Source organism: Hippichthys cyanospilos, chromosome 9 (assembly GCF_059441005.1).
Source record: "Hippichthys cyanospilos isolate Australia breed blue-spotted pipefish chromosome 9, RoL_Hcya_1.0, whole genome shotgun sequence".
NCBI lineage: Eukaryota > Metazoa > Chordata > Actinopteri > Syngnathiformes > Syngnathidae > Hippichthys > Hippichthys cyanospilos.
The window spans coordinates 12,004,019-12,016,033 of NC_142377.1; the positions used below are offsets into that span (position 1 = coordinate 12,004,019).

Consider the following 12,015-nt stretch of genomic DNA (forward strand, 5'->3'; position numbering starts at 1 on the left):
TGTATATTCGATTTGCTCGCCGCAAATTCACATTTTATTAGCTTTGGTTCTCAATCAAAGCCCCCCCCCCCCCCAAAAAAAAAAAAAAAAAAAAGCATTCCATCAATTGTTGTGGTGTGTTCTTCCTTCGAATGACATTAAGGTAATTTAGTTGAATAAAAATTCGGTGTCATGTTAATCACCTCTGAGAGTTCCCCATCAAAAAATGTTGTTCAGTCGAAGCCTCTCAAACTGGCCTTTGCATACCACGCAGAACCGCATGCACGAGAGCATGAAGCTGTTTGACTCCATCTGCAACAACAAGTGGTTCACCGAGACGTCCATCATCCTCTTCCTCAACAAGAAGGATCTGTTTCAGGAGAAAATTACCCACAGCCCGCTGACCATCTGCTTCCCTGAGTACACCGGTAAGCACACCTTCATAGAGGTGTCCCTAAAATTTTGGATCGCTCCTTGACTTATACACTATTGCACAACTACAATATGTTTTTAGTGTCCACTGTTTTTGTTCTGTATCATACGGATTCGATCTGAAAGGGGGTTTAGTACGGCCCACAAAATTTTCTTTGCACTTCACTGTGCTCCTTGAAACGATGTTGCGCGGCCACATATTTTGATTGGGAAAACGGCCACATATTTTGATTGGGGCTTTTTCCAGGGGCGCATAGCAAAAATCTTCATGTAAGACACCAATTATTTTTAAGTTATACCATGGATTTACCAGTCTGGCCAATTTGAGATGAGATTTTCATTCATGTGGCCCCCAAGCTAAAATGATTTTGACAGCTCCACTCTGTTTTGACTCACTTGAGCTACATATATATATAATGCACACTTACACGTTGTCGCCTCCTTCAGGCCCCAACAAGTACGAGGAGGCGCAGGCGTACATCCAGACTAAATTCGAGGACCTGAACAAGAAGAAGGACACCAAGGAGATCTACCCACACTTCACGTGCGCCACCGACACCAAGAACGTGCAGTTTGTGTTCGACGCCGTCACCGACGTCATCATCAAGAACAACCTGAAGGACTGCGGCCTCTTCTGAGAGCAGGTGAGTATTTTCCGAAGAGCCGTAGTCGTGCGCTCACTCTGCGTGATTTGTTTTTTGAGCCACATTTTGTGGTTTTAGTGCGTCTTCTCAGAGGATCCCCGTGGAAGTCGACGCGCATCCTGAATGACTGCACTGGTCAGCCACCATCTCGCTTTCCTTCTGCAAGAGACTGCCAAGCCAGGCAGCCTTGCAGCATGTCCACTTGATGTTTTTTCTCTTTGGGCTATGACCACAAAATCAGCATTTATTCATTTTTGTGTTTATCTTCTATTTTTCTTCATTTTTTTTATATATTTGAAAATATATAATTGCTTTACTTTTACCTTTAGCGCCTCCCATTATTCCATTGTTAATCACGTCAAGCTTATTTTTAAAAAGATGAAGCACACGCATGGACTCCAGATATGATTTATATCGGAATTGTTTTACTTGTTGTTAATAACGTTTACATAGGTTTATCATCATCATCATCATAGCTTGTATTGTTCTGCATGACTCAACATGATGGCTATTAACTCTTATTAGTTATCCGCACAATTGATCTAACATTCCTGCAGAATTAAAGGTATTAATAAAAGGCCAGACGAGACGGCAACCTTCTTACTGAAATTTAAACTTGTGTAGCTAAACATTTCTGTCACTTTTATACTGTAGCCGCTCCATCGTGTGTCGCTTCCTGTGTGTGTTTGTGCCTTGACTTCTGTTTACGACTCCCTTTATTTCCTACCCTGTTCTCTTCCATTTTTCTGCCTTGCATCAATGAATTTATAGTGATTCAGACCAGTTTAATTCTGAAAAAAAGTTAGTTTTTTTTCTTTTGATTATTATTAAAAGTGCTTCAAAGTCAACATGATTTAATTTAAATAAAGTAGAAATTCACTTGATCTCCATGTGTTTTGTATTTGTCACATCATTGGATGGATGGACTAATATATATATATATATCTCCGTATGTGTATACATACATATGTTATAAACGTGTATATGTATACAAACATAATATGCATGCGTGTGTGTGTGTGTGTGCATAGCTCATACATAAATGAATGTATGATGTATAAGATGACTATATTTAGCTGATAGGTTTACACGCCCTAATGATGTGAGAAAGAACAAGATGAGTCAATTCAAAACATTTTCCAACAATGTAATAATCTGTACAATTTAGAAATGACATCCTTAGTTATAACTGGACTTTGATCTGTGTTCAAAACTAACCTGATCCAGTTTCAGAGGATGTGCACACATTTCGAATCACCTTTTATCAGTGTATTACTTCTTGTTTGTACAAAATATTTTTCGCTTATTTTGTCTTTTTGAGTTGGATTTGAGTGATGTAAACGCAACTGTATGTCATGGTAGTTGTGAAGCACACTCACGCACTGCTGTAGTTTTCATGCTCATGGTGACTAGTGTGTCGTGTTTAATTGGAACATGGAATGAAATCAAACGTTTCTTTCGAGCGTCACTAATCCGCATGTAGACTATTAAAAAAAGGTTGTGCCTGAAGCGCCATCTTGTGGACATAAGAAGCTCTCCGGGCGGAACAAACAGTGAGACGTTGAGTGATTCATATTGAAGGAGTTGTTTTAAATTTAGTCAACAGTGAAGCTAAGATGCATGTTTTTGTAAAGTGCTTTTTTAAATCTTCAGACATATGTATTTCAAACATAAACAAGCGATCTACAGTTTGATTCAGGTTGGGCAACTGGTGGCCTGATCTAATACCAGTTTTAACCACAGGATGGCAGACATCGCTCGCCAGCGCGTCCAACCCCGAGGTTGGAATTGTGAAGAAGAGCTTGTCATAGCCAACCATTATTGAGTTCCTGAGTTGACAATTTGTTTGAATTGCTTGAGGGTTTTGTTAAATCGTGTCCCCCACACACAGATTTATTCAAACGCTTGAAGTGGTTTAATTGTAAAATTGGCCTTTATGTTGGACTCCCCTTGAGCGGGATGAGCAGGACCAACTTTACTGCCCCATAATGCACTGTTCACACAGGTGAGTGAATTATCCTGCTAATTTGGGGATTTGCGTCACGTGAAGAACAAACACAATGGTAGTACAAGTCTGATTATTCAGATTGTTATATAGAGTAGGTTTCTTTTTGTGAAAACATGCACATGAGATCTTGCACTTAAACAGTTTTGTTTTTTTGCTGTGCATCAGTTTAGTGCTGTCTTTAAATGGATTTTTTTTTTTTTTTTTTTACAAGTGATCAGGTTAATCACAGTGTGTGTAATAGAGCTTTTCAATGTGCATTTCAAAATTAACATGCTAGAGGATATTCCTCTATGCATTGGGTCAGGAAAAAAAAACAAACAATCCCTGCTTTGGATAACTGGAGTAGCTTTAGGAGCTGTCCAAGTTGTGGAATCTTTCTTTAAAAATGGCGGCCTCGTTTAGGCTGAACTGTTAAAGTAGCACAACACCATACATCTGCATGGGGACGGTCATTGGAATGTAAAGGTCAGCTATTATGAGGGTGAATTAGGCAAATTTGCAGGTAAATGCAACACAAAGGGGCTTACTGCCACTGTGGTCATATTCATGATATTGAGGGTCAAAGGTGATGCGGATGTGTTGCAGGTTAGGACGTATAACCACTACCGCTTCATGCTAATGCTGCGCTGGAATGGCGGTCATCACATCAACATAATGGTGAGTAATGTGTGAACGAGTTAGGGATCAACTGATCATTCAGGTGCAGATTCAAGCACTTGCTCCCACTTAAATGACAATGAACATCACCACTGCAACCATTCTGACAAAAAAGTGAGGGAAGGTTGTGGTTTATTGCAGTCTATTGGAAGCAACTGTATAAAACTGTTGTCTGTAGCTACACTCAGGAGCAAATTTCATATTGCCTTTTGACACCGCCACAATTGAACAAGCGCAAGCAAACGCTGTGAGGCGATTAAACGCTCTTCCACTAGATGGCAGGAGGTACAATTAACCTGTGAATCCTCTTGCCGTTTATACTGGGCATTCCAATGTTGAGATTTTCTCGTTTTTTTTAAGTGCCAGACAAGATACATAACTGCCAATATCATTATTAGAATGTTCAATGCCTCTTTTTTTGAAGTGGAGTTTTGATTATCATTTTGACATGACACGCCATGCGATGATGGACTTCATTATGTGTAGTAATTTTGGACTTAATCAGTTACGCCTGTAAAATTGGATACAGTAGAATTGAACACCAATAACCACAATTTTATTTAAAAAGATATTGCTTTGTCTGCCTTTTAATTGTCATCGAAGTAGTAATCTAACTTTCTGTTAGATTCTGTGCGATTTACAAATTTATTTTTGTATCTGGGGTAGAAATGGTGTCATCAGATTATGCAAGAATATCTTTAATGTCGAAGTACACACTGGTAATACTATATTAAAAGCGTACAGTTGCGCAAAATAAAATATACATGTATACATACAATTGTAAAGTTGCCAAACGTTTGAATTACACCAACTTAAAGAGCTCGTTTAAGATACAAACGGGCTCCGCGCCCGCTGCTCACTGATTGGCTGCTCGGCGAACGGCATTCACCGATTGGCTGCTTGGACTTTACCCGTCTCCGATTGGCTACTTGTGGCGCCGAGAAGCAAAGACTCAAAACAGGACGGGAGGCTTCACGCACATCTGTGTTCGGCCTCGCAGCTGGAGGCTTCACCGGCTTCGAGGACTCTTGTTTGACGCTGCTTCATGGCACCATCTTTTGTTCATCTTGAACTCCAGCGGAAGGAAGTGCTCCTGTTTTAAACTGCAGCGTCTTTTGTGTTCACCTACCGGAAGCAAAGGAAAGGATATGGTAAGTTTCCCTTAACGGTTAATGTAATAAAAATATGTATTGCTGCTAAGTATCAAAAGCTATCATCACTGTCCATTATTTGTTGGTTTGTATAATGTGCCTTTTGTTTTCATTTTAAGTTTCATAATTCGTTTTCATGACATCATCACAGACTGCAGAATAGTCTCCCACACTTTTTGGCCGAGTTTTGCATCCCCCAGTGTCAGCCTCCACTCTCTCAAACACACGCACGCAGCATCACATGATCCCTCACACATTTCAAGTGTGGGGTACCCACAGAATTCCAGGCAATCAGAAATATGTCCCAGGGAGAAAACTTTGGTATTAAATTGCCATGGTTTGTTACTGGTGACTTTCTGAAAGAAACAGGATCCCTTTTGTGGAGCTAAATTAGGATCCACGAGAGCCACGTTCGATACGTTGCAGCTGTTTTCACTTTGGAGACATTCACACTGGTTAGAAATGAGTGCACATGCGTCTGGATTTCCCCTTGAATCGTTCCAGATTTAAAGTCATGGTGCCATCGCTGACCTTCACATTAATAGAGAAGATGAGCAAACGTATGCTGAAGGCAGACAGCCTTACACTATCCAGCAGCTTATTTCAAAATGTTGACGTTTTCCAGACTGCTTCAGTGGGTCCAATTAGGCTGGAATGCAATTGCCCATTTATATAATTAAAAATCATGGGGCACCAAGAACCCGGTAAAGCTGCAGTACACCCTAAAAACAGTTGAGTTAAAAACTCAATGATGGGTCAAAAATGGACCAAATCAATAGTTGGGTCAGTTTGACCTAACGTTCTAAGTTTTTTGTGCAAAACAACCCCCACAAATCACAATTGGGCAAGTCATATTTTGGTCCATAATTGGGTTATATTTGACATAGCTGTTTTAGGAGTTTACTCTCTCAGTCTCGCGTGTTTTTAATAGACAAATTTTGCTGAGTGAATCTCATCAAGTCATATTCGATTTGTTATAATTGTTAAAACAACCACTGCTCTGATAACGTGCAGGGTTGTGCATACATAGTTGATTCTGGGGGGCGCTTTTTTGAAAACGCAACATCCTATCTATACTGCAAAGCCAAAACAAAAAAACTTTTTTTCAATAAAAGTGTCAATTCCACTGTCACATTACAAATGTGTCCAACTTGAATTAGGTTGTAGTCACAGCTGGAGATATAGTCATATCCTCCTGAGACGCTGCTTATTAATTTGTACCCACAGTCGTGTCCAGTTTGTCTGGGCAGGACAGCAAACTTAATGATATCACGCCCAAACGCAGGAGACATGTTTGAGGACCCAAAAAACAAATGTCCACTACAGTTGACAAACAGGCTTGGTCTCAGGAGGATATCCGCATTTATTCTGCAAACCTCTGGCTGATTATTTTGAAAAGGGACCACATCAAAGGATTTTGGGGGGGTATGTGAGTTGACCTACTCTAGTTCCCAAAATACACAATGTCTCACCAAACATGTTTACGATCTCTCCTTAGCTGTGCCTCCGAGAGTCTGGCGAGTGTTTGAGGGAGCACATGCACTACATGATGAGGTCCCTCCAGGACCTGAAGCATCTGAGGAGGACGTGTCCTTCAGCCTGCAGACACGCTCGCCCTCCCAGCGGTGCCCAACTCCCCGTTTTTGTCGTCGGCGGCCCGTCGGCGCCGCCGCCGCTGTCTTGCCGGCCCAGAGATCAGCGCGCCCGTCTCAGAATGTCCAGCGCCAGCACGGCCAGCACCTACGACTCGGCCTGCTGCCTGGCCACCCCCCTGGAGGAAGAGGAGGACGAAGAGGATGACGACGGTCGCAGCAGTCGTCTGGGCCTCAACACGCCGAGCAGCCACAAGAGTTTGGACTTTGATTCCGGGTACTCGGAGGCTTCGTGGCAGGACGAGGGGGTGGTCCTCAGGAGGACGAGGAACGTGCGCGTATCGTCCTCGGCCTGCCTTCGCACCAACAGGGCGGCGGGCGGGCGCGTTCGGCCTAAATCCACGTCGGACGCTTGTCTGGAGAGGTGGACGTCCTTCGAGGCGGGCGACCCGGAGGACTGGGCCAACGCCTTGCTGACGAGAGGGCGCAGCCGCCAACCTTTGGTTCTGGGAGACAACAGCTTTGCGGACCTCGTACAGAATTGGATGGACCTACCGGATTGTCCCGAGCCCCCCGAGCCCAAACCCAAACCTCGACGCAGACTGGGACGAAGTCTTCTGGGCAACATGCGGAGGAAACTCGCCGGCTTGTCTAAGAGTGTCGAGGAGCGAGTAAGGATGAGGTCCGCGGACTCTCGCCTCGCGAGGACGACAAACAGCCAAAACCGTCTCTCGTGTCCCGTCGTGTCATCTGAGACGAAGGCCCCCTTTTTCCACCAGTCCCACTCAGCCATTCACGAGCTGGACACGGACTTTTACCACTTTGCCGCTCTCATGAAGTCGGGGAGCAGGCAGCCCATCATCTGCAAGGACATCATAGGCTACATCTGAAATCTCTGAATCACTTTACTTGTATTTAGTGTCATTTTTCTAATGACTTAAGTCCTATTTAAATGCTCTGTGTTCATATGTACATTGAATACACCTACAGTATGTGAAGGATTGTGATTCAAATGTGTGTAAGGGGAGTTGAAGGAACAAACTGTACTGTTACACTGCAAATAAAATACTAAAATGATCATACACATGAAATGTGAAAAGTTGTTTGTCCAAAACCTTGGAGGTATTTTGTGCCATTAGCACACTTTTCAAATTATGGTGCAAATGAAACACAACTTAGCAATAAGATGCTCAGTGATCCTATTAATTTGCTCTCAGTTTGAAAATTGAAAATGTGTTAAAATCTTACGTGTCCCCGAAGTCCATCCATGTACCCCCATTTGATTTGATTCGGTGGTCTCAAATAGATGGACAGTCTCTGAATGCAGTGCAGAACGTCTGCATTACTTTTTAGTAACTTGTCAAAACAGCATTTTTCCATGACTTACCTTTTTGTACAAAATCCAACAATTACAAGTATATTTTTGCAATTCCTTGAGAGGGTCACTAAGATTGAGACAGTTTTTCATCAAAAAGGAATGAAATAAATGATTATTAAAAAAAAAAAAAAACAAACTTGCAAATAATGACCAATCGTCGGTCTAGTTATCATTAGATTATATTACATGGGAGGGTGGAACTTCTCCGGAGGCTGCCATGTTTGTTATCGCTACGGACAACGGTAAATGAAAAATGGTCAAAATATTACACAGTGTCCCTTAAAAACACAAAAAATAAACTGAATTGGTTCAGATCAAAAGGCGTACTATTTTTCCACGTTTTTTTGTGCTTCCTGTACTACAAACTTCAGTACCCTACAACAGCGGTCCCAAAACACCGGTCTCCTCCCCGGTACCGGTCCGTGGATCAACTGGTACCGGGCCGCACTCGAAATAATGTTTTGGAACTGATTTAGTTAAACAGTTCTTTCATTTGTGCTTTCCCTGGCTTGAGCGTTGTTTTTCAGCGCCGCCTCTGGCCGCTGTTTATTACATTTTGTAGTGAGAAGGGTGAATTTCTCGTGTAGTTTTTGCTTCTCTGATGCGGTTCTTTTCACACTTTGAAGCGAAGCGCACCTAGACCACCTCCAAAAGTGGGCCTTAGTCCGGTTGTTTGATCCGCTCCTAAAAAGTCCGGACCGGTGTGGCAAATGGAACCTGGTCCGTGTACAGTGGACCAAACAATGCAAGTGTGAATACACCCACAGTCATAGCCAAATGTTCTGGCATGACCTAATTGGTAAAGTAATACAATTAAGGGTGTGCCTCTCTTCTTGTATCCTTTGGGTATTTCTGTTTTTACTCAACAAAATAATTTAGTGCAACGTCTACCCTGATACAATGGGACTAGTTATAGAGTTCTGCAGTCTGGCTGAGGTCATCTCCCTTGTGTGCGTGCACCGGGAGGTGAAAGGCGAAGAGAGGCATGCATCACGCTGACTTTACGGATGTCACTGTGCCTCGTTTAACTGGCTCTTTATTTGACTTGGTAGCTCGGTGTCGTACGCGCACACATATGGCCTAATGGGAGCGACGCGTGTGAGATTAGAGAGGAGGCCCCGAGACAAGGGGGTGACTTATATACGTGGCGAGATAAGCTAATGATCACTTTGCTTTTGCCGTATTCGCATTTATCCAGGGCGAGAAATTGCAGCAGACAAGATGGAGATAAGGGGAGATTATTCCCATGCTCCCTGCCTCATCATGTCATCATTTCATTACTTTGTGTTATCTTGAAAACAAGGAGGAGAAATGTGTCTTTCTTTTGTTTCTGTTTGGAGTGTCACAGAAGAATATAACACGCTCTTATCGGGACTCTTAATCTAGGGTTAAAATTGTGTGATATTTGATGGAGAGGGGCGCAGTAAAATTTGGAATAATGTGTTGGGTGCCTATCCAGCAAAATAATTTCATTAAAGGTGACGTTATGGCTTTTTAGTTGCTGGTATACAAAACTGTTTGTGTCGAGGGCGATCGGATTTTGTCAAATAAAAACAGAGACACAACCAGTTTGCTGAAAATTAAATACCTGTAGGAAAAGCTTATGACAAATGTAATCTTTTGCCAATCTTATGACCAATGGTTGCGGTAATACTTTGGCTAATGCTAAATGCTATCCTGGATGACAATAGCAACCAGTGGTCAACACACCCACCCTGATCCAACTTTTTTTCGCGTGGTCTCGGTCTTGTAGGAAAATTTGAATCCTCTGCTCCTATAATTTCAGTTGATATGTAGCTGTTCTGATTTTTGGTGGTAAAATGTTATCATGTAGCCCCTGCAATGTTCTCTGCTTTGTGTGTAGTCACTGAACGTGTCACAAGTCAGTTGCGTGAGTCACTTTGTTTTTGTAGAACTTTGTTCATAAAACTGAAAATCAATTGGCATGCTGGCTTGCGGTCCCTTATTAGGAATGTTCTGCTAGAAAGCACAACTATCGCTCTGGTCTGACTCCATTTCCCATGATTCATCGACATGGAAGCAGGAAGTAGTTCTTGTTCCGGTATAAGGTAAATATTAAAGTAAAGGATTTGAATGATCTTTTACTTGGTTTATCATATAAATCGCTTGCTGTGAATCTATCAGACTGTGTACCAATTATTAGCCAGTGAGTGTCTATAAATTTAGTTTTTTCTTCAAAATGCAATTCTGTTGGGGAAATTCTGTGAAAGGGCACATCTTCCCGTGTGGATGCCTCGCTCTCTTCATGATGCCGTTCAATGCCGGCCAACCATGAAAAATCTGTCCATCAATCATTTTGCTATCGTCATCAGGCCTCTCGCAAGTCGTGTTTATTTATCTGTGCGGGAAGGGTCTGTACTGAGAGTGCAAAATAAGCAGGGAATGCTTTCTGGAATGTTTGGAGTGAGAAATCAACATTGAAGTCCCATGATTTGGCTCTTTTAATCGAAAGGCTTTGAGGATATTTACGCTTCATTTATTCTACTTCCCTCGATCTCATAACAGTTGTAATCATCCCTTAAGCATGGTTGTTTTTTAAAAAAAAAAATGTGATTACAACTGCTAGCATGCCATACAAAGTCATATTCAGGATTCTCTCACTCTCTTTCTGGCCCAGTTGAAGATTGCTGCGTGTCCTTCGGAGTGCTCTCTGCTTTTTCAAGTTTTATGTCATGCTGAAGGAGAATCATAAGATGCGTTATCTAACAGATTAAACAAGACTTGTTCTAAACTAATATCAATGCGGCAATATTGACTGAATAGTCATGAGCAAAAGGGTTTGACAATCATCGTTATAGAAGTGGACATTTGAGACTAATCAATGACTTGTGTAGTTGATCCCCGATTGATAGCATCTCAAGGGAATCAAGGCAAAAGTTTTGAGTTTGCAGGTTCCGATTAATCTCAATAATTTATGACAAATGTATATATCCACAGGAAGAGAGTATGATACTTGTACATAAACAAATGGGACCCCTATTAGCCTAGCAGCTAGCAGAAGCTGAGACAGGAAGTGAACTTTGGGCCTTGCTAACTGACACAAAGATGAATTGTTTTGACTGCGTGGGTTTTTATGTAAGATTAATACCAGGACTTTGAAGCAAAACAAGTAGATGGCATACACTATACCCGCTTCCTGGATATGCCTGGTAAGACTTAAACATTTCTTGTGATCATTAATTTGTTTACTGTTTTATGGATCTCGTGCTTCCCTGAGATCTAAACAACGCAGCTGCTCCCAACTATTAAGTGGAGCCCATAGTTCATGGGAAGGATAACAGTGGAGATGACACACCAGAATTAACCCACAACATTTTTCTTTTCTTTGGTTCTCATGGTCAAACGAAGCCTTTGGGGTCACGATGCACGTCCTCTTTAAGTGTAAACATTTGGACCCAATTAAAAGATAGATGGCTTAACTTTCAGTACATGAAAAAAAAAAAAAAAAAACAGCCCAGTCTCAATAAACAGGTAAATTTGGGGGGATTTCCATATTTTGGGCACGCCGGGTTATAAGGCGCACAATGTTTATAAGGCACAAGGAAAAAAAACAAACTGTAATACAACAAATGTCAAACTTAATTCAACTTCAATTTGACATCCATACAGAAGGCTCACTATCATTTTTTTATTTTAATCATTAAATGGGCCTTACAGTCCAAAAAATAGGGTACTTCCATTCAATTCAAGCCATCTGGAAGAAGTGTCTGAAAACCAAATCCAGAATGCAATAAAAAAGCTGAAGGCTCTTACAGTCATTTCGTGTGGCCTTTATGAGCAACTTTTTGGTCAAACGGCACAACTTCAGTCGCTGTTTCATCCAGTCGTATTATTTAGTCTTCATCCTGCACAAATGCAATCGACTTAGGGTGCTCCGATCTCCCCTACGCATCATTATAGTTCCGCCTTCACTTTCCTTCCTAAACAAGTCTCTAAAGTTACTTCAGTCATATCAGCTGCAGATCTTAGGACATGAGAAAACATCCATCTGCGGAATGTGGCCTTAATATATCTCGTCTGTTTACTCTGAGAGCACAATGCACCCACATGCGGGTCACTCCGTGTCCCGGGCCTGTGAGCATCCTCATCCGTGATAAGTCTCCGCCTCTTTTGGTTAACAGTGAAGCACAACCGCAGTAAAGAGGATGGAAAA

At 41.9% G+C, this 12,015-nt stretch overlaps 2 protein-coding genes across 2 annotated transcripts in view; both read left to right on the forward strand.

The window, feature by feature from the left end:
* LOC148418870 (guanine nucleotide-binding protein G(i) subunit alpha-2) overlaps positions 1-1,939 on the forward strand; it is a 43,566-nt gene extending 41,627 nt beyond the window's left edge. The window contains exons 8-10 of the mRNA XM_088422574.1: positions 254-407; positions 859-1,055; positions 1,134-1,939. Coding sequence (XP_088278700.1) covers positions 254-407; positions 859-1,049 — 345 coding nt within the window. The 3' untranslated portion in view covers positions 1,050-1,055; positions 1,134-1,939. The remainder of the gene's footprint in view (positions 1-253; positions 408-858; positions 1,056-1,133) is intronic.
* A 2,634-nt stretch (positions 1,940-4,573) lies between these two features.
* LOC148418871 (PAK4-inhibitor inka2-like) lies at positions 4,574-7,554 on the forward strand. The gene is made up of 2 exons (XM_088422478.1): positions 4,574-4,871; positions 6,370-7,554. The coding sequence occupies exons 1-2, from the start codon at positions 4,869-4,871 to the stop codon at positions 7,351-7,353; spliced, it is 987 nt and encodes a 328-aa protein (XP_088278604.1). The 5' UTR covers positions 4,574-4,868; the 3' UTR covers positions 7,354-7,554.
* The last annotated feature ends 4,461 nt before the right edge of the window (positions 7,555-12,015 follow it).